The 26,074-nt window shown below is 43.2% G+C and overlaps 1 protein-coding gene and 1 pseudogene across 5 annotated transcripts in view; one reads left to right on the top strand and one right to left on the bottom strand.

The window, feature by feature from the left end:
- The window catches only part of LOC139260041 (double-stranded RNA-specific editase 1-like), a 407,611-nt gene that overhangs the window by 353,686 nt on the left and 27,851 nt on the right, over window positions 1-26,074 (top strand). For 3 of the 5 annotated variants that reach the window (XM_070876117.1, XM_070876118.1, XM_070876119.1), the window contains 5 exons: window positions 1,170-1,338; window positions 5,784-5,935; window positions 12,046-12,214; window positions 20,170-20,256; window positions 24,410-24,591. In XM_070876117.1, the coding sequence (XP_070732218.1) occupies window positions 1,170-1,338; window positions 5,784-5,935; window positions 12,046-12,214; window positions 20,170-20,256; window positions 24,410-24,591 (759 nt within the window). Of the gene's footprint in view, window positions 1-1,169; window positions 1,339-5,783; window positions 5,936-12,045; window positions 12,215-19,960; window positions 20,257-24,409; window positions 24,592-26,074 lie in introns of those variants that run through there. The other 2 variants (XM_070876120.1, XM_070876121.1) reach the window with 2 other exon arrangements.
- Window positions 20,733-20,971, bottom strand: LOC139260628 (U2 spliceosomal RNA; annotated as a pseudogene).

Raw genomic sequence — 26,074 nt, 5'->3', positions numbered from 1 at the left:
ATTGAATTTCAATCTTTCATGAATTCACCATACACATTTCAGGAGACTATTGTAGTGTGGTTGTTTTTATTTTTTTTAATCGGTTATAAGAAGTAAAATATCCTTATAAAACCTACTCTTGAGTGGATTTGTACTGGCAGGGAACTTTCTGAGACAAAACAATAAAAATTGCTTGATTTGGGGCAGACAAGTCAGCTGTGGCAAACAAAAGCAACAGGATTGGCCAAATGAGGGTAAAAATGATATGGAGCAGACTTTCTGGTCTTAACAGAAATGCTGGAAAATAATTGTCACGATAACTTTCTGGTTGGCTTACTTCAAAATAAAAAGGATAAAATTGTCAAGATAAGCCATACTACTGTCTGCTCAAGACTTGATGTAATTGGCCTTTACTGCACCAGACTGAAGGAAGTCAGAGAGGAGAGAGCAGAAGCTCTGATCACAGTTTTGAATCATTCGTACAGACACAAATTGTGCTCGGGACTTGAGGGTAGCCAATGTAACCCCTCTCTTCAAGAAAGGAAATTAGTCCACTATCAGTTGGATAAAATTAGTAAAGGTTTAGGTATGTATGGCTTCAGTGAGGTTTCTCAGAGGAGACTTTTTTTTAACGTAGCAATTATTAGGAAAACTCAGGCTCATGTTAGAACAGGAAATGTACTAACATGGATGGAATGTTGGTTAACAAACAGGATTGGGTTGGATTCATGGTTATTACCTGGATTGAGAAGGGTTTGAAGTGATGTGCCCCAGAGGTCCGTGTTTTACAATTTTGAAAGTTTTAAGAAGGTTCGGGAGACAGTGATGAGGGTTCAGCAGTATAAATTTGTCAATTTGAGAGTAAGCGGGATTAGGAGGAGTTAGTGTATGCAGTGTTGGAGCATCTAATTATTTGCCTCAGGAAAGCAACCACTGCAACTTTCAAGGGAAAATTGGATAAATATTTGAAGCAGATAATGATACATGACTTGGAGAGGAAACGGGGCAGTGGGATTCATTTTGTATTGCTCTAGAGAAGAGCCAGCACAGACACAATGAGCCGAATGCTGTTCTTCTGCTGTAAATGTGTTTGATCCTAATGATATACTTTGCTGGCTTTCTGTTTCTCACCTTTCCTCTTCTCCTTCCCTCGCCGCACCCCCCTCCCCCCCCGGCAATTCTGAAACCAGGATCTGATGTCAAAGATGCCCAGGTTATATGCGTCGCCACAGGAACTAAATGCATCAATGGCGAGTATATGAGTGACCGAGGCTTGGCTTTGAATGATTGTCATGCTGAAATTGTTGCACGCAGATCCCTCATCCGGTTTCTTTATTCCCAAATGGAGTACCATTTAAGGTGGGTAAAATTAAAGAACGACTGTGTTCTCCCAGATTTTATAGCAGTGCTGTTATGTTGCAGTGTATGTTCTTACATGGATTTCATCTGGTATTGTGATTTCTCAGGTCACTCTGACTGCAATTAACTGTTTGACATATGACTTATAGGCCCCAAGTTTCCACATGATTTGCTCCTGATTTTTAGGAGCAACTGGTGTAGAACGGAGTATCTTAGAAATCGGAATTCTCCACATTTAGTTTTCTGCAGTTCTAGTCAGTTAGAACAGTTTCACTTTGGAACGGAATTTTTTTTTCAAAAGGGGGCGTGTCCAGCCACTGAAGTCTGATTTCAAAGTTTCCACCGTGAAAATGTACTCCAAACTAACTTAGAATGGAGCAAGTGAAGATTTTTGTAGGCTTGAAAAAATCTTGTCTACACATTAAAAAATCAGGCGCAGGTTACAAATTAGGCGTAGGGAACGAGGTGGGGGGGGGAAGGGAAGTCATTAAATTCTACAATAAATCCTTAGTTATACTTATACAATATTATACAAATAAATCCAACCTGAATAAAAATTTATAAGCAAAGAAAAGATTAAATAAACCATCTTCCTACCTGTGTGAAAGTGCTTCAGGCAGGCATTTCAGTCAGCGGTGTGGCGTCAGTCCTGACGACGGGAGGGGCAGGCAGGCAGCAAGCAGCCTTCCACTTGAGCTGCAGGCATTTCAGTCAGCTCAGCGGTGTGGCATTGGTCCCGACGACTGGAGGGGCAGGCAGGCAGCCGTTCCCGACGGCGGGGGGGGGAGGCAGGGAGAAGGCTGCAGGAAGCCTCCTTACTTGAGGCAGCCGTTCCCGACGGCAGTGGGGGGCAGGCAGGGAGAAGGCTGCAGGAAGCCTCAGTGTTGATCATGGAAGGGCAATGTGGTTTTATTAAAAAATGTTAAAAATTGAACAGCTACAAAGAATTTGAATAGTCTCAAACAAGTGCATGTGTCCCGTTTATCACAGTCTATCTTTAATTACAGAATGCACTCCCTCACCCTCACACACAGAAATATCAAGAAAATTAAAATACAAGCCTTTGCAAGGGTTCAATAAACAAATTTTCACTTTTTCTGCAGCACTTTTTAAAATGGCCGAGTGCCAATGTTTACTTCACACTGCGCGTGCGCGAACGCTCCAATGCGCACGCGCAGGGTTGCCGGCACGAAAAAAACTCATTTAAATTGTACCCGCCCCCTCCTACTTACAAAATCGGCGCGAGTGGTAGGCTCCGCCCCCTGGGCGCCGCGCTAAGCAGACATCGAGCTGCAAGGCGCTCGAGAATAGCGCGTTTTTTTTCAGGCGCCGTTTTCGGCGCGAAAAACAGGCGCCCAGCTCGAAGGGGCGCCTGTTTTGCCGCGTATGGAAACTTGGGGCCATATTTTCTGCTGCCAATTGTTGTCTTAAACTCCTTTACCCTTCCTTCTCCATTCTCACCTCTAACAATAAGTCTGAGGAGCTCATTTATTCCGTTTCTTCCCCCTTTCTCCTTGCCCAACAAGACAACAGCTTCCCACCCCATCCTAGCCCTGAGCCCCCATCTCTCTGCAGTTTCTGCTCATTTCTATCCATGGTATCTCCGAGCTAATCTCATCTGTGCAATCCACCATCTGCTCACTCGACCCTATTCGCACTAAACTGCTGACAACCCAAGTTCCGTTTCTGGCTCCCATGCTTTCTGACATTATAAATGGTTCCCTCTTTGGCACTGTACCTCACCTTTTTAATATTGCTGTCATTAGCCCTTCCTAAAAAATCACCCTTATAACCCCTCTGTCCATATAAACAGTCACCCCCATCTCCAACTCTCTTTTCCTTGCCAAAGTCCCTTGAACATGTTCTCACCTTCCAGAGTTGTGTATGTCATTCCCGCAACTATTGTTTGAACTTATTTAATCAGGTTTTCACCCCTCCAAAGTGCCAAAAGAACCCTAACCAAAGTAATAAGTTACGTTCCCTGAACCAATGGTGCATTAACTTCTCTGCAGCCTTTGACATGGTCAATCACACCATCCTCCTTTAATGTCTCTTCCCCCATTGTCTATGACTGGACCCACCCCCCCCTTATACTCCACCCTCTAGAGACTTCAACTCATCCAAAATTCTGCACAAATCCTATCCCACATCATGGGCCCAAGTTTCCACACGATAAAAAACGGGCGCCCCTCCGAGCTGGGCGCCCGTTTTTCGCGCCTAAAACGCGCCGGAAAAAAAAGGCGCGATTCTGGAGCGCCCTGCAGCTCCTTGTCTGTTTGGCGTGGCGCCCAGGGGGGCGGAGCCTACACTCGCGCCGATTCTGTAAGTGGGAGGGGGCGGGTACCATTTAAATTAGTTTTTTTTCCTGCCGGCAACGCTGCGCGTGCGCGTTTGAGCGTTCGCGCACGCGCAGTGTGAAAGAAACATTGGCACTCGGCCATTTTTGTAGTTTTTTGTAGCTGTTTAATTTTTGAACATTTTTTAATAAAAGCACATTGCCATCAGCACTGAGAAGGCTGCAGGAAGCCTCAAAGTTGAGGCAGCCGTTTCCCTCCCCCTCCCCGCCCGCCGTCAGGAACAAACGGCTTTCTCTCTCTCTCTCTCCCCCCCCCCCCCCCCCCCCCCCGCGAGAACGAACGGCTTTCTTTCCCCCCCCCCCCCCCCCCCCCCGCGGGAACGAACGCCTGCAGCATTCTCCCTGGCTGAAGCACTTTCACACAGGTAGGAAGATGGTTTATTTAATCTTTTCTTTGCTTATAAAATTTTTATTCAGGTTAGATTTATTTGTAGAAGTATAAATAAGGATTTATTATAGAATTTAATGACTTCCCTTCCCCCCCCTACCTCGTTCTGGACGTCTAATTTGTAACCTGTGCCTGATTTTTTAATGTGTAGACAAGGTTTTTTCAGTTCTACAAAAATCTTCACTTGCTCCATTCTAAGTTAGTTTGGAGTACGTTTTCACTGTGGAAACTTTGAAATCAGGCGTCAGTGGCCGGACACGCCCCCTTTTGAAGAAAAAATTCTGTTCCAAAGTGGAACTGTTCTAACTGACTAGAACCGCAGAAAAAAAAAATGTGGAGAATTGCGATTTCTAAGATAGTCCGTTCTCCACCAGTTGCTCCTAAAAATCAGGCGCAAATCATGTGGAAACTTGGGCCCCATGTCTCGTATGCCCATCACCTCTCACTTTCTTATATTAGCTCCCAGTTCCTCAAAGCTCAAATTGAAAATGCTCATCTTGTTTAAAATCCTTCATGGCCTCATCCCTCCTTATCTCTGTAACCTTCTCCAGCGCTACAACCTCCCCAAACACACACTTCCTCTGACTGCGATCTTTAGTGGATTCACCCCATACTGTGGAATTCTTTCTCTAGCCCTTCTGCCTCTCCATCTCCTTACCCTCTCTTAATACCCTCCTTAAATCCCATATCTGACCAAGTTTTTTGTTATACACTCTTAATATCTCCTTTTTTGGCACAGCATCCATTTTTCGTTCACTTGCTCCTCTGTGAAGCACATTGGGTTTATTTTACATTAAAGCTGCTACATAAATGCATGTTGTAGTTATAGGTAGTGAGAAAGAAAAATAAAATATGCATCTATATAATTCTCTAGCAAATCCTCAGGATGTCCCACAGCACTTTGGCAACTATGAATTGCTTTTTAAATTGTAGCCACTTTTAGGTGGGCCAATTTGTGCCTAAGATCCCAATGATGGTGTTACAATATGCGGCCATGAAAATATAATGGAGATTCTAACGGTTTTGACCCCAGACCACCAAGATGTCATGTTCACAGAGGAAGTGAAATAATGAATATAGATCACCAGGGTGGCAATGGCTTCTACTTGCAGTCTTTGGCATTTAGAATTGTTTCAGGCCTCTGAAGGGCCATTAATTGTGATGTCTCGACATGGGTCCCTTGTGTTTGTCACAAAAAAACCACTGAAGTAAGGAAGGTAGCGAATTTTCACTTTATTTCAAGTTTTCTGGATAATGAAGGTTCTATTTTACCCAGTATTTCTGACTGTCTTGATGTAATGCTCTTTGGGAATGTGGCAATCCTTTTTTTCCCAAATCTTCTAGATGTTCTTGAAATGTGTGGTAGGGATTGTATTTGAAAAGCATTATGTTTAGGTATAGTGAACACTAAAGTGGCATGTTTTTTGATGTACATCCCTTCAGGAAACTAAAAGAATGATATCTAGGCTCTTCCTTTTGTGATGGAGTAGAAATCTGGTAACTCTTGTTTATTTTGTCATCAAGCCCAAGTCGCTGACCAGGCCAACGTGGGTGTTTTGTTTAGGCACCGTATTAAATTTTATAAATATACTTTTTATAGAATTTCTCTTCAGTCAAGCACACAAGGTTGTACCTGGAATAATCTAGTATGGACTGGAGTTATCAGTGTTGTATAAATAATACTTTTTTCTCTTTTTGAAGCAACAAGGCAGAAGACCACCACAAATCCATTTTTGTTAGGTGTGAAGAAGGTGGCTTCAAAATTAAGGAAAATGTGCAGTTCCACCTTTACATCAGTACGTCACCATGTGGGGATGCCCGCATCTTCTCACCACATGAGGCAGCAGTAGAGGGTAAGGATTTGTTGCTGGTTGCTCTTAACAAAAACGTTACGGGAAAAGCCACCCAAACATTAGCCTCTTGTAATTGAGGCATGGTCCTCTTAACAAATCTTGGATTTATTTTAGTCTTGCCTAACTTGCTCGCTTTACTGGGTGTTACAGTCAGTGACTTTTTTTACTTCAGAGGCTGGTGGGAGCTGTGGGTATTATTAGGAATATAACCAGAAAATGCTGGAAATACTCAGCAGGTCAGGCTGTATCTGTGGAGAGAGAAACAGAGTTGACGCTTTAGGTCGGTGACCTTTTGTTAGAACTAGTACTAGGAATATATGGGATCTCTTGATAATCTTTTCAGTAACAATTTATATGATTATTTTGAGAGGCCTTCTTTCCAGGGTTGTAAATTTGGTAATTCTAGCCTAGGCAACACTGGTTTGGGGAAATGTGAATTTTAGGCCTTTCTAAAACAGGACCAGTCAAACCAAATTTTTAAAAGTCTTAACTTTTCGCAATAAATTGTCAATACTGCAAATCAATACCGAGTAATCTATAAAAACAGGAAAGTCATGGTCATATGAATGGTTGAATAGCCTATATACCCAGTTTATGGCTCTTGCCACGAAGTGCCACATAATAGACTTGCCAGCAAAGTTGAATAAAAGGGACAATGGCAGCATGGATACGAAATTGGCTAAGTGACAGGAAACAGAGAGTCGTGGTGAACGGTTGTTTTTTAGACTGGAGGAAGGTATACAGGTGTTCTCCAGGGGTTAGTACAAGGACCACTGCTTTTCTTGATATATATTAATGACTTGGACATGGGTGTACAGGGCACAATTTCAAAATTTGCAGATGACACAAAACTTGGAAGTATAGTGAACAGTGAGGAGGATAGTGATAGACTTCACGAGGACATAGACTGGTGGAATAGGCGGACACGTGGCAGGTGATATTTAATGCAGAAAATTGTGAAGTGATACATTTTGGTAGAAATAATGAGGAGTGGCAATATAAACCAAAGGGTACAATTCTAAAGGGGGTGCATGAACAGAGAGACCGGGTGGGTATATGTGCACAAACCATTGAAGGTAGCAGGGCAGGTTGAGAAAATAGTTGAAAAAGCTTACGGGATCCTGGGCTTCATAACTAGAGGTATAGAATACAAAAGCGTGGAAATTATGATGAACCTGTATAAAACACTGGTTTGGCCTCTACTGGAGTATTGTGTCCAATTCTGGGCACCGCACTTTAGGAAGGATGTGAAGGCCTTCGAGAGGGTGCAGAAAAGATTGACGAGAATGATTCCAGGGATGAGGGACTTCATTAACGTGGATAGAATGGAGAATCTGGGATTGTTCTCCTTAGAACAGAAGAAGATTGAGAGGAGATTTGATAGAGGTGTTCAAGATCATGAGGGGTCTGGACAGAGTATATAGAGAGAAACTGTTCCCATTGGCAGAAGGGTCGATAACCAGAGGACACAGATTTAAGGTGATTAGCAAAAGAAACAAAGGCGACATAAGAAAAACTTTTTTTAGACAGCGAGTGCTTAGAATCTGGAATGCACTGCCTGAAAGGGTGGTGGAGGCAGATTCAATTACAGTTTTCAAAGGGGAGTTGTTGGATAAGTACCTGAAAGAAAAAAATTGCAGGGCTACGGGGAAAGGGCGAAGGGGTGGGACAAGCTGAGGTGCTCTTGCAGAGAGCCGGCACGGACGAGATGGGCCGAATGGCCGCCTTCCATGCTGTAACCGTTGTATGATTCTATGCAATAAAGCATCCTGCATAGAATTAATATTACCCTCTCATAACCTGTGGGATAGCAGGTAATACCAGTGGTAAATGTTGCAAATGTAGAGATCCAGAGAGCTTGTGGGTCATTTGAGTTCCCCATCACCCTGAACTTTTGCAACTAAGTGTTTGAGTGGCAAGAGGGGAAGAAGATCCTGAACATAGTTGGCATGGAAATGCTGAGAAAGGCTACCTAATGATCAACAGTTTGCTTCCTCAAGCTAAATGTTAGATGCTAAATGAACTTAATGAAGTTTCACCGCAATTATGCAGGTTAAAAGTACAGGTTGAGCGTCCAAAATCCGGAGTTCCGAAATTCGGAATGTTCCAGAATCCGGACACCGGGCTGATCCGTGTTAGGGTTGTCCAGAAACTGGAAAATGTTCCGAAATCCGGACTCCCCCGTCTCGGCGGCCCTGCCTCACCTCAGTTACCGCTTCGTCCCAGCCCTCGGCGGCCCGACCTCGCCCCTTACCTCGGCGGCCCGACCTCGCCCCTTACCTCGGCGGCCCGACCTCGCCCCTTACCTCGGCGGCCCGAGCTCGCCCCTTACCTCGGCGGCCCGAGCTCGCCCCTTACCTCGGCGGCCCGACCTCGCCCCTTACCTCGGCGGCCCGACCTCGCCCCTTACCTCGGCGGCCCGACCTCGCCCCTTACCTCGGCGGCCCGACCTCGCCCCTTACCTCGGCGGCCCGACCTCGCCCCTTACCTCGGCGGCCCGACCTCGCCCCTTACCTCGGCGGCCCGACCTCGCCCCTTACCTCGGCGGCCCGACCTCGCCCCTTACCTCGGCGGCCCGACCTTGCCCCTTACCTCGGCGGCCCGACCTCGCCCCCTCTACAACGGCCTCAGTCCCGAGGTTTCTGGATTTCGGACATCACACTGTATAACAAACAATTCTGCGAAGCTAGTGATTACAAAGAAAATGCTGATACATTCAAACACTAGAGTGCTTAACACTCTATGGATAAAATAAGTAGATTGTTTGCAAATTGAGTTTCATCTATTCTTCTTCAAAACAATGGCCAATGTCGTAATGGATAATGGAAGACTTGAAAAGTTGATATTCAAGGTGGTAGAGAAACTGGGCTTCATGTTGCCAAGTATGGGCCAATTTTGAAGATTGATTGAAGCCCATTGGGGATATAGCTGGAACGTGAGATTATTTTGCAGGAACTTCAGAATCTAACCTATTGTGTAGCTGGCAAAGGACAAGTCAATGAACTAAGTTCAAATAAACGTGAGAGTCTTGGAGGAACAAAGTTCAAGTTGCAAACTGACACGTAATATCTCGGCAGGAGGATGAAAATCATGAATGAATAGAATTATATGCTCTTTAATATTAGTTTGCATGCTTGTTTAATGGGCTCAAATTTGTCTGATTGCCATGGCATGGTACAGATGTTCAAACTCAACTGGACTCTCATTTTGCTGCAAACGAAACTGCTATATTGCCATGTAACTAGGGATAGATTAAGGTTTTCTGATAGTCAATCTCCCATGGTATTGTATAGTCTTTGGGGGAAGATGGTTGGAGTACAGGGGATAATTAGAGTACGCTGCATTGGCATAATTCAGTCCCATTTTAAAATCAAACATTCTGCCCTCATTTTTATGTAATATTTGAAGGTAGAAGGTTTAGAGGGGATTTGAAGGTAGAAGGTTTAGAGGGGATTTGAAGGTAGAAGGTTTAGAGGGGATTTGAAGGTAGAAGGTTTAGAGGGGATTTGAGGGTAAATTTATTCACCCAGAGGCTGGTGGGGATCTGGAACTCACTGCCTGAAAGGGTGGTAGAGGCAGAAACCCTCAACATTTAAAAAGTACTTGGATGTGCACTTGAAGTGCCGTAACCTACAGGGCTACAACCAAGAGCTGGAAAGTGGGATTAGGCTGGATAGCTTTATTGGCCAGCGTGGACATGATGGGCTGAAATGACCTCTTTCCGTGCTGTAAATTTCTATGATTTGGGTTTTATGTTATTACTTGTAGTTAAATGGCAACACTTAGGGCAGTTTGGAAAGCAGAGAGTAGAGTTGGTTGGAGTTTCTCTGGAGTCCAGGGTAAGGAGTTGGGAGATAGTTCTGTTGTATCTCAATTTTCAATCACTGGCAGGAGGGTGTAATTACAGTATAACTAGCTTTCATATGCTGTTTCCGCCTTAAATGTGAACATAGAATTTTTAAATGGAACAAGTTCATACAGGAAGTGCAGGCAGATGTAAGATGTATAATGTATTATAGATGCATTCTGACAAGTTATGTAAAAATCAAAATGAAGTCCATGTTCCAGAAACAGGAGAAATGATAGGGAATAAGGAAATGACGGAGACTTTAAACAAATATTTTGTATCTCTCTTGACAGTAGAAGACACACAGAACATATAGAGCACTTGGAAAATCACAATGATTAGGCAGAGACAACATGGTTTTATGAAAGGAAAATTGTGTTTGAGGGTGTACCTTGTAGGGTAGAATAGTAGGGAACCAAGGGTCTAATGAGAGAGGAATTTAAATGAGTTATTAGTAAAGAAACATTGCTGGAGAAATTAACGGGACTAAAAGCCGACAAATCTCCTGGATGTGATGGCCTACATCCTAGGGTTTTAAAAGAGGAGGATGTAGAGCTAGTGGGTGCATTGGTTTTGATCTACCAGAATTTGCTAGATTCAAGAGCGGTTACCGTGGATTGGAAGGTAGAAAATATAATCCCGCTATTCAAGAAAGGACAGAGAGAGAAAACAGGGAACATTAGTAGGTAAAATGCTAGCATCTATTATTACGGATGTGGTAACAAGGCACTTCGAAAATCACAATGATTAGGCAGAGTCAACACGGTTTTATGAAAGGGAAATCGCACTTGACAGATCTATTCGGATTTTCAGAAAGCAGTTGATAAGGTGCCACACAAAAGGTTGTTACACAAGAGTAGGGCTCATGGGATTGGAGCAATAACTTAGCATGGATTGAGAATTGGTCAAAGGACAAAAGACAGAGTCGGAATAACCTGGTCATTTTCGGGATGGCAGGCTGTAACTAGTGGAGTGCCGCAAGGATCACTGCTTGGACCTCAGCTATTTACAATCTATATCAATGACTTAGATGAGGGTACCAAGTATAATGTATCCAAGTTTGCTGACAACACAAAGCTAGGTGGTAAAGTAAACTGTGAGGAGGAAGCAAAGAGGCTAGGCAAGAAGGGAGCAGTGGGGAAGTGTGAAATTATCCACTTTGGTAGGAAGAATTGAAAAGCAGAATATTTTTTAAAAGGTGAGAGACTAGTAAATGTTGGGAGTCAGAGAGTGTCCTTGTACACAAATCACAGAAAGTTAACTTGCAGGTACAGCAAGCACCTACGAAGGCAAAGGATATGTTAGCCATTATTGCAGGGGGTTTGGAGTATCAGACTAATAAGGTCTTTCTGCAGTTCAGTCAGTCAGTCATAGGCGGTCCCTCGAAACGAGGATGACTTGCTTCCATGCCAAAAAAGGATGAGTTAGGGCTTTGCTGAGATCACACCTGGAGTGGTGTGTGCAGTTTTAGTCTTTTTGCCTTAGAGTGGGTGCAACGAAGGTTTACTTGATTGATTCCTGGGATGTGAGGGCTGTCTTATGAAAAGAGATTGAGTAGAATCAGCCTATTTTCTCTGGAGTTTAAAAGAATGAGAGGTGATGTCATTGAAATGTATAAAATTCTTAGAGAGCTTAACATGGTAGATGCTGAGAGGTTATTTCCCCTGGCTGGAGAGCCGAGAACCAGGGGTCATGTCTCAGGATTAGGGGTCGGCCATTTAGGACTGAGGTGAGCAGAAATGTCTTCACTAAGAGAGTCATGAATCTTTGGAATTCTCTACCCCAAAAGGCTGTGGGATACTCGGTTGTTGAGTATATTCAAGACTGAGATCATTAGCTTTTTTGGGCACGAAGGGAATCACGGGATATGGTGATCGGGTGGGAAAGCAGAGTTGATGTAAAATTTCAGCCAGGATCTTATTGAATGGCAGAGCAGGGTCGAGGTGCCTTATGACCAATACCTGCTCCTATTTCTTGTGTTCTTGTGTAACTATAACTCCTATCAAACAAATATTTAAGGGCTTTAGTGTTTTTACTTAGTTAAAATTAGAAGTGCATTTGTGTTATCCTAATACAATTGAATCTGTTTAACATACCTGACATGAATTGCAATAAATACTTGGAGAAACCTTCACTGTGAATTTTTTTTAACTGATTATTGGTCTCTTATCTGATCTACTTTGTAAGTTGTACTTCCCTACAGTTTAACACTAAACCTTTTTCACTCAGTTCCAGTAATTATCTTTTTTTTCTGAAATGGTAGATCAGGGAGACAAGCACCCAAATCGGAAGGCACGAGGTCAGCTAAGGACAAAAATTGAATCTGGCGAAGGGACGATTCCAGTTAGATCCAGCAACACCATTCAGACATGGGATGGCGTGTTACAAGGGGAACGATTGCTCACAATGTCATGTAGTGATAAAATAGCAAGGTCAGTAACACATCTTATATTTGTTTGTTGCTGTGCTGTGGAGTGGAACAATTCTCCTGTCTGCACCTAGTAACAGCCTCACACATCCTTCGGTCAAATAGATATGAGGATAGAATAACTTCTTGATCAAATGCCCTTCCTAATTTCCCTTCTAATTCTATTGCAAAAGAGTTTGCTTCATTCTTAAAGTGTGATATTACTGAGACTTGTATGTTTTGATCAGTAGCATCATCGAGGTTCAAGAATATTTTGAAAACATTAATGTATAACTTAGGGTTAATCTCCCCATTAGGGAAGAAGCTTTTGTGTAACCGGTAAAGTGAAAAGGTGGCTCATTCCCCGCCATTCCTTGGGAACAGGTTTCATTCTAATTTGCTAAATTAAGTCAATCAGTTATCTGTCACTTTACTTAAAATGATGGTTGCGCAAGGCAAAAAGTGAAGATTTTGATCCCTCTGGACATCAACTCCAGTATACTAATATGGAAATGTTACACCACAAACGTACTGATAAACATACAGGTACTGGATGATTTGTCAGAAAATGGATGAATGTATGTTTTTTAGCTTATATAATGAGCTCAAATGATCTTAGTTTCCTAAATCTTTGAGAGACATTTTGATTTATATTTGGAAATGTATTAAAGAACTTGTGATTGAATCAATTCGAAGAAATTGTATATATCCAGAATGTACAAAGCTCTTGGATCAAGCAAAATCATGTTATGCTTTCTAATTTTTCCTCCAAATAATTCACTAAATTTAAAGTATTCTGTTAAGCCTCCTTGGGCAGGAGGAGGTTTGGAATGGGTAAGATGCCACTCAAGCAGTAGCCAGATGGAAAAAGGTTACATTTCTAAATACTACATTAAACGAAAGACAGAAAAATGCAGAAGGCAGTCCATCTCTCTTCGATCATTGGAAAGCAGTGATGCAATGGCAATCAATAATAGCCTTTTCTCCATGCAATAACTTAAATTCACCAGCAAGTAAAAAAAAACCTCTCGAGTGATCAGATTCCTGATGGTTTCAGGATGTAGGTTTTTAAAAAATTAAAGACAATTGGTTTAAAGCTGTCTTATGAACTGAGTTTTGCATTCAAGTGCAATCAGTCGAGATTTAGAACATGCATAAGAAATAGGAGCAGGCGTAGGCCATTCGGCCCCTCGAGCCTTTTCCGCCATTCAGTAAGATCATGGCTGATCTGATCTTGGCCTCAACTCCACTTCCCTGCCCGCTCCCATAACTCTTGACTCCCTTATTGTTCAAAAATCTGTCTATCTCCACTTTAAATATATTCAATGAACCAGCCTTCACAGCTCTCTGTGGCAGAGAATTACACAGATTCACGATCCTCTGAGAGAAGAAATTCCTCCTCATCTCCGTTTTAAATGGGCAGACCCCTTATTCTGAAACAATGCCGCATAGTTCTAGATTCCCTCACAAGGGAAAACATATTTTCTGCATCGACCCTGTCAAGTCCCCTCATAATCTTAGACGTTTCAATAAGATCACCTCTCATTCTTCTAAATTCCAATGAATGTAGGCTCAACCTTTCTTCAGAAGACAACCCCTTCATCTCAGGAATCAACCTGGTGAACCTTCTTTGAACTGCCTCCAATGCAAGTTTATCCCTCCTTAAATAAGGAGACCAAAACTGAATGCAGTACTCCAGGTATGGTATCTCAGTTGTAGCAGGACGTTTATACTTCATCCCCCTTGCAATAAAGGCCAACATTCCATTTGCCTTCCTAAGTACTTTCTGTACCTGCATGTTAACTTTTTGTGTTTCATGTACAAGGACCCCCCAGATCCCTCTGTATTGCAGTATTTTGTAATCCCTCACCATTTAAATAATTTGCTTTTTGATTTTTTTCTACCAAAGTGCTTAACCTCACATTTTCCCAAATTATACTCCATCTGCCATTTTTTGACCACTCACTTAGCCTAACTATATCCCTTTGCAGATTCTTTGTATCCTCCTCACAACTTGCTTTCCTATCTATCTTTGTATCATCAGCAAATTTGGCTACTTTACACTCAATCCTTTCATCCAAGTCATTAATATAGATTGTAAATAGTTGGGCCCCAGCACTGATCCCTGTGGCACCTCTCCAGTTACAGTTTGCCAACCTGAAAATGGCCCATTTGTCCCGACTCGCTGATTTCTGTTAGTTAGCCAATCTTCTATCCTTGCTGATATATTACCCCCAACTCTGTGAGCTCTTATCTTGTGCAGTAACCTTTTATGTGGCATCTTATCGAATGCCTTCTGGAAATCCAAATACACTACATCTACTGGTTCCCCTTTATCCATCCCACTCGTTACATCCTCAAAGAACTCCAGCAAATTTGTCAAACATGATTTCCCTTTCATAAAGCCATGCTGACTCTGCTTGACTGTATTATGATTTTCTAAATCTCCTGCTACTACTTCCTTAAGAATGGTCTCCAGCATTTACCCAATGACAGATGTTAGGCTAACTGTTCTATAGTTTCCTGCTTTCTGTCTCCCTCCGTGCTTAAATAGGGATGTTACATTTCCGTTTTTGCAGTCCACAAGGACCTCTCCAGAATCCAGGGAATTTTGGTAGACTACAACCAATGCATCCACTATCGATGCAGCCACTTCTTTTAAGACTCTAGTATGCAGGCCACCAGGTCCAGGGACTTGTCCACCTTTAGTCCTATTAGCTTACCTAGTACTTTTTCTCTAGTGATAGTGATTGTTTTAAGTTCCCCCCTCCATATAGCTCCTTGATTATCTATTATTGGGATGCTTTTTGTGGCTTCTACCATGAAGACCGATACAAAATATTTGTTCAAAGTCTCTGTCATTTCTCTGTTTCCCATTATTAATTCCCCAGTCTCATCCTCTAAGGGACCAATGTTTACTTCAGCTACTTTCTTCCTTTTTATATACCTGTAGAAGCTCTTACTGTCTGTTTTTATATTTCTTGCTAGTTTACTCTCTCAATCTTATCTTCTCTCTCTTTATTTTTTAGTCGTCCTTTGCTGGTTTTTAAAAATTTCCCAATCCTCTGTCCTACCACTATTCTTTGCAACATTGTATGCCTTTATTTTCAATTTAATACCATCCTTTACTTCCTTAGTTAGCCACGGATAGTTCATCCTTCTCTTAGAGTCTTTCTTATTGGAATATATCTTTGCTGAGAATTATGAAATATCCGCCATTGCTTATCTACCATCTTACACTTTAATCTATTTTCCCAGTCCACTTTAGCCAACTCTGCCTTCATACCTTTGCAATTGCCTTTATTTAAGTTCAGGTCACTAGTTTGAGACCCAAGTGTCTCCCCCTCAAACTGAATTTGAAATTCTAACATGCTATGATCACTCTTCCCTCGATAATCCTTTACCATGAGATCATTAATTAATCCCATCTCATTACACATTACCAGATCTAAAATAGCCTGCTCCCTGGTTGGTTCCACAATATATTGTTCTACGAAACCATCCCGAATGCACACTATGAACTCTTCCTCCAGGCTATCTTTGCCAATTTGATTTGTCCAATCTATATGAAGATTAAAATCGCCCATGATTATTGCAGTACCTTTCTTACAAGCTTCCATTGTTTTTTGATTTATACTTTGTGCTACAATGTAGCTACTGTTAGACTACTCCCACCAGTGACTTCTTTCCCTTATTATTTCTTATCTCCTTCCAAACTGATTCTACATCTTGATCTTCTGAGACAATATCATTTCTCACTACTACACTGATCTCATCCTTTATTAACAGAGCTACCCACCTCCTTTTCCTTTCTGCCTATCCCTCCAAAATGTCTCATATCCCTAAATATTCAGTTCCCAGCCTTGGTCACCTTGCAACCATATCTCTGTAATGGCTATCAGATCAATACATGTTTATTTCTATTTGTGTGTCAACTCATCTATCTTGTTACAAATGTTGCGTGCATTCAGATAAAGAGCTCTAAATTTTTTCTTTTTACCATTTTCTCCTATTCTGACCCCACTTTCTGATGCACTCTTATGTTTATATGTTCTGTCCCCTCCTGTCGCACTCTGGTTATAATTACTCGCTACCCTGCACTATTGCCGCCTTTCTCTTTGACTTTTAAATTTCTGCTTACCTGAACCCTCCCTTCCTCCCCGCGCCCCCCCCCCCCCCACACACACACACACACACACACACACAATTTAGTTTAAAGCTCTATCTGCAACCCTAGTTATTCGATTCGCCCGAACATTGGTTCCAGCATGGTTCAAGTGAAACCCGTCCCAACGGAACAGCTCCCTCTTACCTCAGTACTGGTGCCAGTGCCCCATGAATTAGCTACCTCTTTCTGAATTATTCTTTTGTTTTTCATTGTCAGAAATTGCAAATTGTGTTGTGGTGAAGAATATTTTATTTTCTGTCAGGTAAGGATAAAAAGCACATGGCTACCAAAAAAACTCTCATCTGCGGGCAACCAAGTTAAATCAGCATCAGACTTGATTTCTCCAGGATGAGAAATTAAACTATGTTTCCTGTTCAATATTAAACTGAAGTCTGGTGTTGAGAATTTTCTGTTTTCTATCCGATGTTTGATGCCTTTTCAAAACAAAAAGTTGCAATTGTATTTGGATATCTGACATTTTCTCGTTGTGGCTCCATATACAGTTAGGTAGTTTTGACACCATGAGAAATTGCTTGATTAACAGTCAACTTATTTAAACCTAATGGACTGGAAGAGAGACCAGCCGTACCTGCTGAAGCTGTCCTATTCCTTTGGGCTATGTTGTGTAGAATTGCAATCTATTTTCTCCCTGTTAACACTACCGGGGGAAGATCCTCTGTGCATCTGCCTGTGAAAGGCTTTGTTTAGTTTATGATTCCTACCCTAGTTTCCCACTGCACACCGGAACAAGGGCTACTGAATTGTTTGGCACAACATGAACTTAAACATTTGTTTCATTGGATACAGACTGGAATTCTCAAGCTAATGTTTACATTTCTTCATATATAATCTGAGATCAGGTTCCCTATTAGGATCCTGGTATTTAAACTGAACAGATGTTCTAAAATTGGAGGCAGTGTTTATAAATTGTGGAAATCTTTTAGAATACACCACTGTGATTTATAAGATTCCTGCTGGGGGAGCACCAGGCTTCAACGCTGATAAGTGTATCTAACCAGCCACAGTTGTTGCTGTTGTTCATGATTTTCAAAATGGCAAACAAAATAAAAGTTTGCTGCGTGTTTTTGTTTAAAATTCAGTTCTGTATTAAGCAAGTTTGATCTTTTGTTTGTAATGAGTTAGTTGATGTCAGCTAAGGCAGCAGTTCTTGGTCATACAATCTGTGTTACTGAGCTCGGACCGGGCTTCCTGCTCTCAATCAGTATGATTGCATGTATGTGGGTGCTGCGTGAGGGCAGAATTAGGCTCAGTTGTGGTATCCTCTGTGGTGGAATAGCTTGCTGATACTGACAATCCAAGCTCACAAGTGAAGAATAACCTGCAAGGAGAGGTACTGGAAGTAGAAGTGGACCCAAGTTAAGAGTCCTCTCTTTTAGGAGAAGAGTTTTATTTTTAAAGAAAACATAATTTAGCTACTTAGTAAACAAAGAGTACTTATTGGGTATTTAATCATGCCAATAGATGTAATAGGTGTCCAGTATTGGTAGAGGATTGGATGCAATAGGTGCCCAGTGTTGGCAGAGGATCGAATGGAGTGGATGTGATAGAAATCAAACAAAGCAAAAAATAAACCTTGGTCTAAGGTCATGATGAACCTTACCACTATTTCAGGATTTCCACATACAACAGGTAAACCATGCTTTTAACTGCGCTGATCTGGCCTCATAGCTATTGACAAGAACAGATTCCACTTTCCTTCCCAATTGGGTCAAAAGATTAGTCTGATGGTGCCTATAATGTTACAGTGTAAATCATTAGAACTGTGGACACTGATTTGGCTGAAAATACAGAACTTGAAGCTGATTACTAGCCACTCTGAGGGCAGTTGTTTTACAGAAATTAATTCCTCTGGTCCAGGAATCCAGAACAAGCAGGTATTAACTTAAAATTAGAGCTAAGCCATTTAGGAGTGAAATCAGGAAACAGTTTTTCGGAGAAAGGGTAGTGGAAATCTGGAATTTTCCACCTCCCCCTACCCCTCCAAAAAAAAGGCTGTGGCTGCTGGGTCAGTTAAATTTTCAAGACTGAATTTGATAGATTTTTGTTGGGCAAGGGTGTCAAGGGATATGGATCAAAGGCAGGTAAATGAAGTTGAGGTACAGATCTACCATAATTTAATTGAATGATGTAAAAGGCTCGAGGGGCTGAATGCCCTCCCTACTCCTGTGCCTATGTTACCATGCCCTTCAAAATGGATGGTGAGCCTGGGAAGAAAATAAATTAAAATTGTAATTCTTTGCAAAAAAAAATAGAGTGGAGAAAACTGGGTATAATAGTAGAAATTAAGTAAACGTGAAGTTAAGATTTTAAAAATTAGATGAGCAAAAGTGATCACATTTTTTAAATTGAAAATTATTTAACAGTTTTAGTACTATACTGTTAGTATTAAGCTATTCCTGACATTTGAACAACTTTATTATTGTAAAATAGCTATGTAGTTCTTTATTTTGCAAGTTTGTGTGGCACGCACCACTCTCTGCCAACTATGAAAAGCCTCTAAATGTATATTCTGACAAATTCTTCACTAGAAAATACAGCCCATTCTCTTCATAACTGTATAATAGTATTTGTGTTACGGGACTGATCTTCCCATCAGCATTTCATTGGAATTTAATTCTAAAGTCGCAAAGTTTGGCAAACAGTTTTGCATCATGAGTTAAATCTCAGATTGAAAGTACGGGTTGAGCGTCCGAAATCCGGAAACCTCGGGACCGAGGCCGTTGTGGATTCCGGGTATTTCCGGATTTTGGAACGTCTTTGCCTGGGCCGAGGTAGGTGGGGTCGGACAGCCAAGGTAAGGGGGGGAGCCGGGGCCGAGGCGAGGTCAGGTCGCTGAGGGCCGGGGTGGGCGAAGTTGCAGCGAAGTCAGGCTGGAGATTGGGCTGCCGAGGGCTGGGGCGAGACCAGGCCGCCGAGGGCCGGGGCGAGGTAGGGCCGGGACCGGGTCGCGTCGCGGAGGGCAGGAACGAGGTCGGGTCGCCGAGGTGGTGTCGTCCAGATTTCGGAACATTGTCCGGTTTCCGGACAACCATGCCATGGATTCCGGAACATTTCAAATTTTGAAATTCCGGATTTCGGACACTCAACCTGTATTTCCCCCGGAAATTTGAGTATTGCTAGCTTTTGGCAAGCCAAGTAAATAATGTAACCTTTTGGATCTACTAAGTAATCATATACGAAGCATCCTTGGAAATATCGTGGACTGAAACCAACCTACTCTCCCAAATGAGGATGGTGTCGATTTGAATCCAGAAAATAAGGAGTTAAATCAAAAATGAGGCGCTTAATAAATGTATCAATTACGGACCAAATTCTAATGGAGGTATCCACTCCCATTGTGTATAATTCTTGTGGATTAAGCTACTTCTGTTATCGTAGAGTTCTGATGTAGTTAAAATGTGTCTATTTCATGTGAATTTCACCTGGAGACATCACATTTTTTTTTTAAATTAATCTCTGCAAAATGTATTTTAAGCAATTATTTTTATTAGGTTAAATTGCTGAATAAAATTTTTAATGAGTTTGTGTTAGAGATTTGCTGATTTGGGAGTAAGAATAGAATTGCTTTTATCTGTAATCTAGGGTATCAAAATTTGGCTCCGTCGCACCCATTGTTTGCACACTGCAATTGCTGATTTGTTTCCAAAAGCGGCTCGCACCGGAAGCCATCTTGGGTAGGGCATTAGCGTGGGTGCTGGGAACGTGCACCGGAAGTATACAGAGTAGGCAGATCATGACATCAATCGGCATGTAACCCTGATTTGACGCCAACGCCAATGCACTCTTTTAAGGTTGCACAGCTGTCAGCAGCAGGAAGGCCCCCCGCTCCCCATGCCCTACCAGCAGCGCAATTTAAAGGAATCATCACCTACTTACAGGTTAGTTTCTGATTGATTCTACTCACCCGTGCTACGTTTGTATAAGTGTTTGGTCGTTTCTACAGTTATTTGAAGTTGCTAAAGTCTGCAAGGACTGGTGTGGCAGGTGCTAAAGAACTTTGTCCTGACTTCAAGGATTCTGCACAGACCACTTGCTCCCAGACATGGGTGCAGTAGTAGGCATTCCACTTGGCCTACAGCAAGACGGGTAGAATGAGCAGAGGTGACACAGAGCAGGACATGCCACTGGAAGAGGGAGGAGGGGGAGAAGGGCTCTCAGCAGGAAGTCATATCTGCCCAGGGTGTTCAAGGAGCATTACTCCTACCTGAACCTCAGCAAGGAACAGTGTGTCAGATTTTTTTTTTTTTAATTCGTAGCCAATCGTTCCAATTCTTTGTCAAATCACAAACGCCAGAGGTCACCTTGCACACGCCAAGGATCACTCTGCGCCAATGCTCTTAGCCAAAAGGCCTAGAGCCACTGCACCGTTCCTGGAAGTACTGCAATACCAGGTTCGTGCCATGGAGGTGGATGGGTCAGGTCCCCCACACACCTCCGTGGAGGTGGATGGGTCAAGCCACCCCACCCACCTCCTGTTTCCAAAAAAGCAAGCATATACCTTCCTGATCCAGGGAGAACCACCCGGAGGTCATGGTGGCTACTCCCCTGTCAGGTCAGTTACGCATGATCTTAGCCAAAAGGCCAAAAGGCTGAGAAGCGAGGGGTGTCAGATGTTTGTAGTTCACTCAGGACGTCCTCACTGAAATATGCCACCTGCAACCTCAGAGCAGGACAAGGACTGCATTGCCAGTGGCTGTGAAGGTCATGGTGACTGTGAACTTTTATGCATCGGGCTCCTTCCAGACTGGAGCAGGAGATATTTGCAACATATTCCAGTTTGCTGTGCACTCTTGCATAAGGGAGTTAGCTGAGGCTCTATATTCCAAGAGAGCCGAATATATTTCATTCTCTCTGGCCAGAGAGCAGCAGGCGGAGCGAACACATGGCTGCGCGAGGATTGCAGGCTTTCCCGTAGCGCAGGTGCTGGGAGCGTGCACCAGAAGTATACAGAGTCGGGTGCCTTTCATTGCACGAATGTCACTTGGCTTACGCCGCTTATAAACTATGAGATGTACTGTAACCAAAAGGGATTCCAATCCCTGAATGTCCAGCTGCTGTGTGATCATACTCAGCGAATCCTGCAGGTCGATTCCCGGTACCATGGCAACAGTCATGATGCCTTCATTCTGTGGCAGTCCGCTGTGCCATCTGCATTTGAGCCACCACAACAAACCAGAGGGTGGCTACTGGGTGACGAGGGCTACCCATTAACAACTATGCTCATGACTCCAAGGTGCTTCCCATGGACGTGTGGACAGCATTCATACATCGAAAGCCATGCTACCACACGAAATATCAAGCAGACCATTGGCGTGCTGAAACCTGGACCGCTCTGCAGTACTTGGCAGAGCAGGTGCTGAGATTCGTGGTGGTCTGCTGCATGTTTTTTTTTTTGAAATTCGTAGCCAATCGTTCCAATTCTTTGTCAAATCACAAACGCCAGAGGTCACCTTGCACACGCCAAGGATCACTCTGCGCCAATGCTCTTAGCCAAAAGGCCTAGAGCCACTGCACCGTTCCTGGAAGTACTGCAATACCAGGTTCGTGCCATGGAGGTGGATGGGTCAGGTCCCCCACACACCTCCGTGGAGGTGGATGGGTCAAGCCACCCCACCCACCTCCTGTTTCCAAAAAAGCAAGCATATACCTTCCTGATCCAGGGAGAACCACCCGGAGGTCATGGTGGCTACTCCCCTGTCAGGTCAGTTACGCATGATCTTAGCCAAAAGGCTGGTCTGCTGCATGTTGCACAATCTCACCATCATGAGGGCACAGCCCTTACCACCAACTCAGTGAGAAGAAGGAAGGAGGCAACCCAGACAGCTCCTTTCTGGTCGGGCTGTCTGCGACCGACTTATCTGACTGCGATACCAGTAAACGCAATCCACGAAGGCAGCAGTCTGAGCTTGAGTGGCAGCAAGTTGAGCTTGCATGACAGAGGTCTGAGCTTCCACTGCATCACTCAGACATTGGGTGACTTCTACTTGTACTGCAATGGAAGCTGAGACATCGGCCATCAGACGCTGCATCATGGTTGGGTCCGCAAGTGTGCCAATGGAGTTGGCCACCAATTCCATGCTGGAAAGGATGGGCTCCAAGCTCTGCCCAAAGACATGTGTCAAATTGGTGCCAGACTTCTCCATGCTCCTTGACATTGCACACAGGCTTTCTGGCAGGCCTGCCAATGCACCAAGCATTTCATTGTGCGTGCCCATCATCCTTCCTCAGAAGGCCGCCCCATCGAAGTGCTCATCTGAGCTCTCTGCAGCAGAACTACAGCGAGTTGGCACCTGAGCTATCCTTGTCCCCTGTCCTGGCTGCAGGCCACTTGTCCCCAGTGCAGATCCCACTTCTAAGCTATCCTCACTCCAAGGAGTGTTAGTATCTGAGCTGGTGGAATCGAATGACAGTGCTCTGTCTTCTGCGATGGTTTCAGCCTCACAGCTGGCCACGCCCTCAGTAATGGCTGCTCCAATGATGACGACCACTGTCTCCTCATTCGGGGTAAGGTCATGTAGGTGCACCTGTCCCCTGCCGGTTAGCTCCAGCTGCCTCCGGTTGTGCACCAACTTGTGCTCCAAGAGAGAGAAGAGCGTGTGAGTGACTGTGGTGCAATATGTTTGGGTGTTATGCCTGTCACAGTTAATAGCGGGCAATGTGTGCAAGTTGTGAGATGTGGGTGTGAGGCTTGCGGCAGTGCTAAGTGTATGAGGGTGAGTTGAAGCCACGAATGTGAGATATGAGTCCTGTTTGCTTGAGATTGTTGGTAGGTGAGCAATTGGGCTGTGGTGCATTGAGCAGTATGTGAGGCTGGTAGTGCAATTAGTGGGATATAGCATTTGAGATGAATTCACTGAACTTGACCACTTGTGAGGGCATTGAACTTTTTGCAGCACTGCATCCATGTATCGGGGCTTGACTTCTGGCATTGACTGCCTGCTCCCACTGTCTTCGCAAAGTTTGTCTGGAGCGCCTCCTGGTCCCCTGTGGATACAGCGCCTCCTCCTGTCCACCTCCTGCCACCTCCCTCCAGTGCAGTGTTTGAGAACCTTGGAGCATGCTCTCTCCCCTGTTGCACCATTAGTAACACTTCTTGCACATCAGACTTTCTTCCCCAGCCACTTCCAGCACCTGCTGCAACCAGAATGCACCTTCCCTGTAAGAGGTACAGACTGGCTTTTAAGTAGTGCAGACTAGCTTTAAATGGTGCTAGCCTTGCACGAATTTGGACCCCCTGCTGTTAGGCGTGTAACCACTCATCCGCATGTTTAGCACTGGTCTGCACGCTGCAATCATTTAAATTAGGTTGATTCATCGGAACCAACGGACACAGGTTAATCGAGCATCGCGATCCCCGCTCCCATTTTCGGGGCTGTCAAATTTAGCCCCCTAGAAATCTGAATCAAGCAAAATATTTCTTGGTAAACTCAAAATATAATTCATGATCTCATTGTAGATACCATAGAGAACTGTGTTCTAAGATACGATCAATAGTTGCTGGCTCATTACTGACACGATTGTGCTCAATAGTTGCTTGTGCAGTTAAATTATAATTTGGTCAATTTTTTTTTTAAATGCACAATGCATCTGTTACTGGTGATGAACTAATGACAGTAATTTATTGGTCTGATTTGATCTTGCATGTATCTGTCTCAAGCCTACTGGGAGAGACCCAGTTCCTGAGCCTACAAACATTATTGGAAACAAGAAATATCTTGGAGTAAGGGGGTAAGGCAACTACTTAGAGTCTGAAATGTTCCAGTAACATTGGCAGTGTGGAAGATAAAATCTATAGCTCAATCTACAATGGTCTGTATTTGCAGCATATATCTGTAATTTCAGGGGTTGCAGTTACCATACACATGTACCAGGAAAGTTTAGTTTAGAGCAACAGCCTCATGCTGCACAATGTGTTGTCAGTGGAGAAAAATATTTCATTATTTAGTGTTTTCATGGCTACCATGATGACAATCCTCTACTTAGAAACTTGAGTATCATTTGATGGCAAAATAATGGTCTCTGTATTTTCAGATGGAATGTGCTTGGGATTCAGGGAGCTCTGTTGAGCCATTTTGTGAAGCCTATCTATTTCGCCAGCATTATCCTGGGTAGCTTGTACCATGCTGATCACTTGTCCCGTGCAGTCTACCAGCGAATCAGCGATATTGAAGATCTCCCAAGCATATATACACTCAACAGGCCTCTGCTCAGTGGTAAGTTCTCTCTCTCATACCTTGGCATTATATCCGAAAGCAGTACTACATGCTCTTTCTGAATTAAAACTGCATACAAATGCAGCTGACTTCTGAGCAACAAATTCATAGTGAAGGGAAGTGAGTAATTCTCTCTCTAACATCCTGTGGACACCTAGCTTGCATTACTATTGTGTAACCCTCCATAAAATATATTATACTGTATGTAATGCAATATTCCAGTAAGCAATGCTTTGCATTCTGTTTGCACAGAGAGTAGCATGGACCCTGTGTTTTCTTGTGACCCTTTTATATGCTGAAGAATGGACGGGGAAAAGATATGGCAATATTTAACACGTGGTGGCCAGTTTTCTCCTCCCCACCAGTAGCTGCAGTAATCCCCCTGTAAAATCGAGAAATGTCCACTCGAGCTCTAGCACTGGCCCCGCAGGTATAGTGGAAGATTTATCATTCAACTGTGAGAAAACTTCCGTTCATGTAGCTGTATGATCAATCAGCAAGGATTTAATCTGCAGTTGAGGTACATGATGAGACATCATTGCAGGCAAAATGAGCAGTTGGGCGCTAGTGTAGTCGTGTGATTTCAGGGTACAGGATGAAGAGTTGATTTTAAAACAAGTGGAACACAAATCCCAATCCCTGCAGAACATAAGAATGGCTAAAATCAATGACAGTATCCCATATTTGTAGGTAATGCCACAATTCAACAATGAGGAGACTAATGGGTATTCTGATCATATGATGAAGTGCACTAGAATACCAAAACACATGACTAATGTTTACCATGGCAATAGCCAATGCATAAACTGGTGTTTAGCTTTCCAACTGAAAGATCAAATGACCTTGTTAGTGGCTGAACACTACAAAAGCAGCTGAAGCTTTAATGTTCAATGGACTTGCATTGAATGATCAATATCTGCTATTTGCTCAGTCCATGGCAAAAATCATTGCCGCCTTCTACCGGTGACTTTGGCCTTTCAGTGCATATTTAGTAAGAAAGCCACTGGTACATTTTGGAAAGTGTAGCAGATAGATACTCCTGAAAGAAATGTACTATTTATGCTGGGAATACATTCTAAAAGCTTAATCATGACTTGTTCTATACTTGAGATGCTGTCAAGTGTGTGAGATGGCCTCCTGCTCGCACCTCACTGCTTTAATGCATTCAACAGTGGCCTGAGTTATACTACCACATCTGCATTGATGGGCACACAAAAATCACTTTTTAAGGACACATAAGTGGACTGTAAAAGGATGCTCTTTAGACACACAGGGCCAGGTCAGATCTACCATTTGTCACATCATTCTCAAGGATGCACTTGGAGCTGAGTTGTTGTGTTTTAACACAGCCATACACTAACTATAGGCTTTGTTTATACTTCTTGGACTGGTAAGTTCTTTGTCATTTTCTGATTCTATCCTGCCCCTAAATCTACCTTATCACTCCCTGCAGTACAAGTGCTGGCATTCCCTCTAACTGAGA

This window comes from Pristiophorus japonicus, chromosome 3 (assembly GCF_044704955.1).
Source record: "Pristiophorus japonicus isolate sPriJap1 chromosome 3, sPriJap1.hap1, whole genome shotgun sequence".
Classification (NCBI taxonomy): Eukaryota; Metazoa; Chordata; class Chondrichthyes; family Pristiophoridae; genus Pristiophorus; species Pristiophorus japonicus.
Note: the sequence above shows the minus strand (reverse complement) of the source record. Positions and strands in the feature narration are given on the sequence as shown.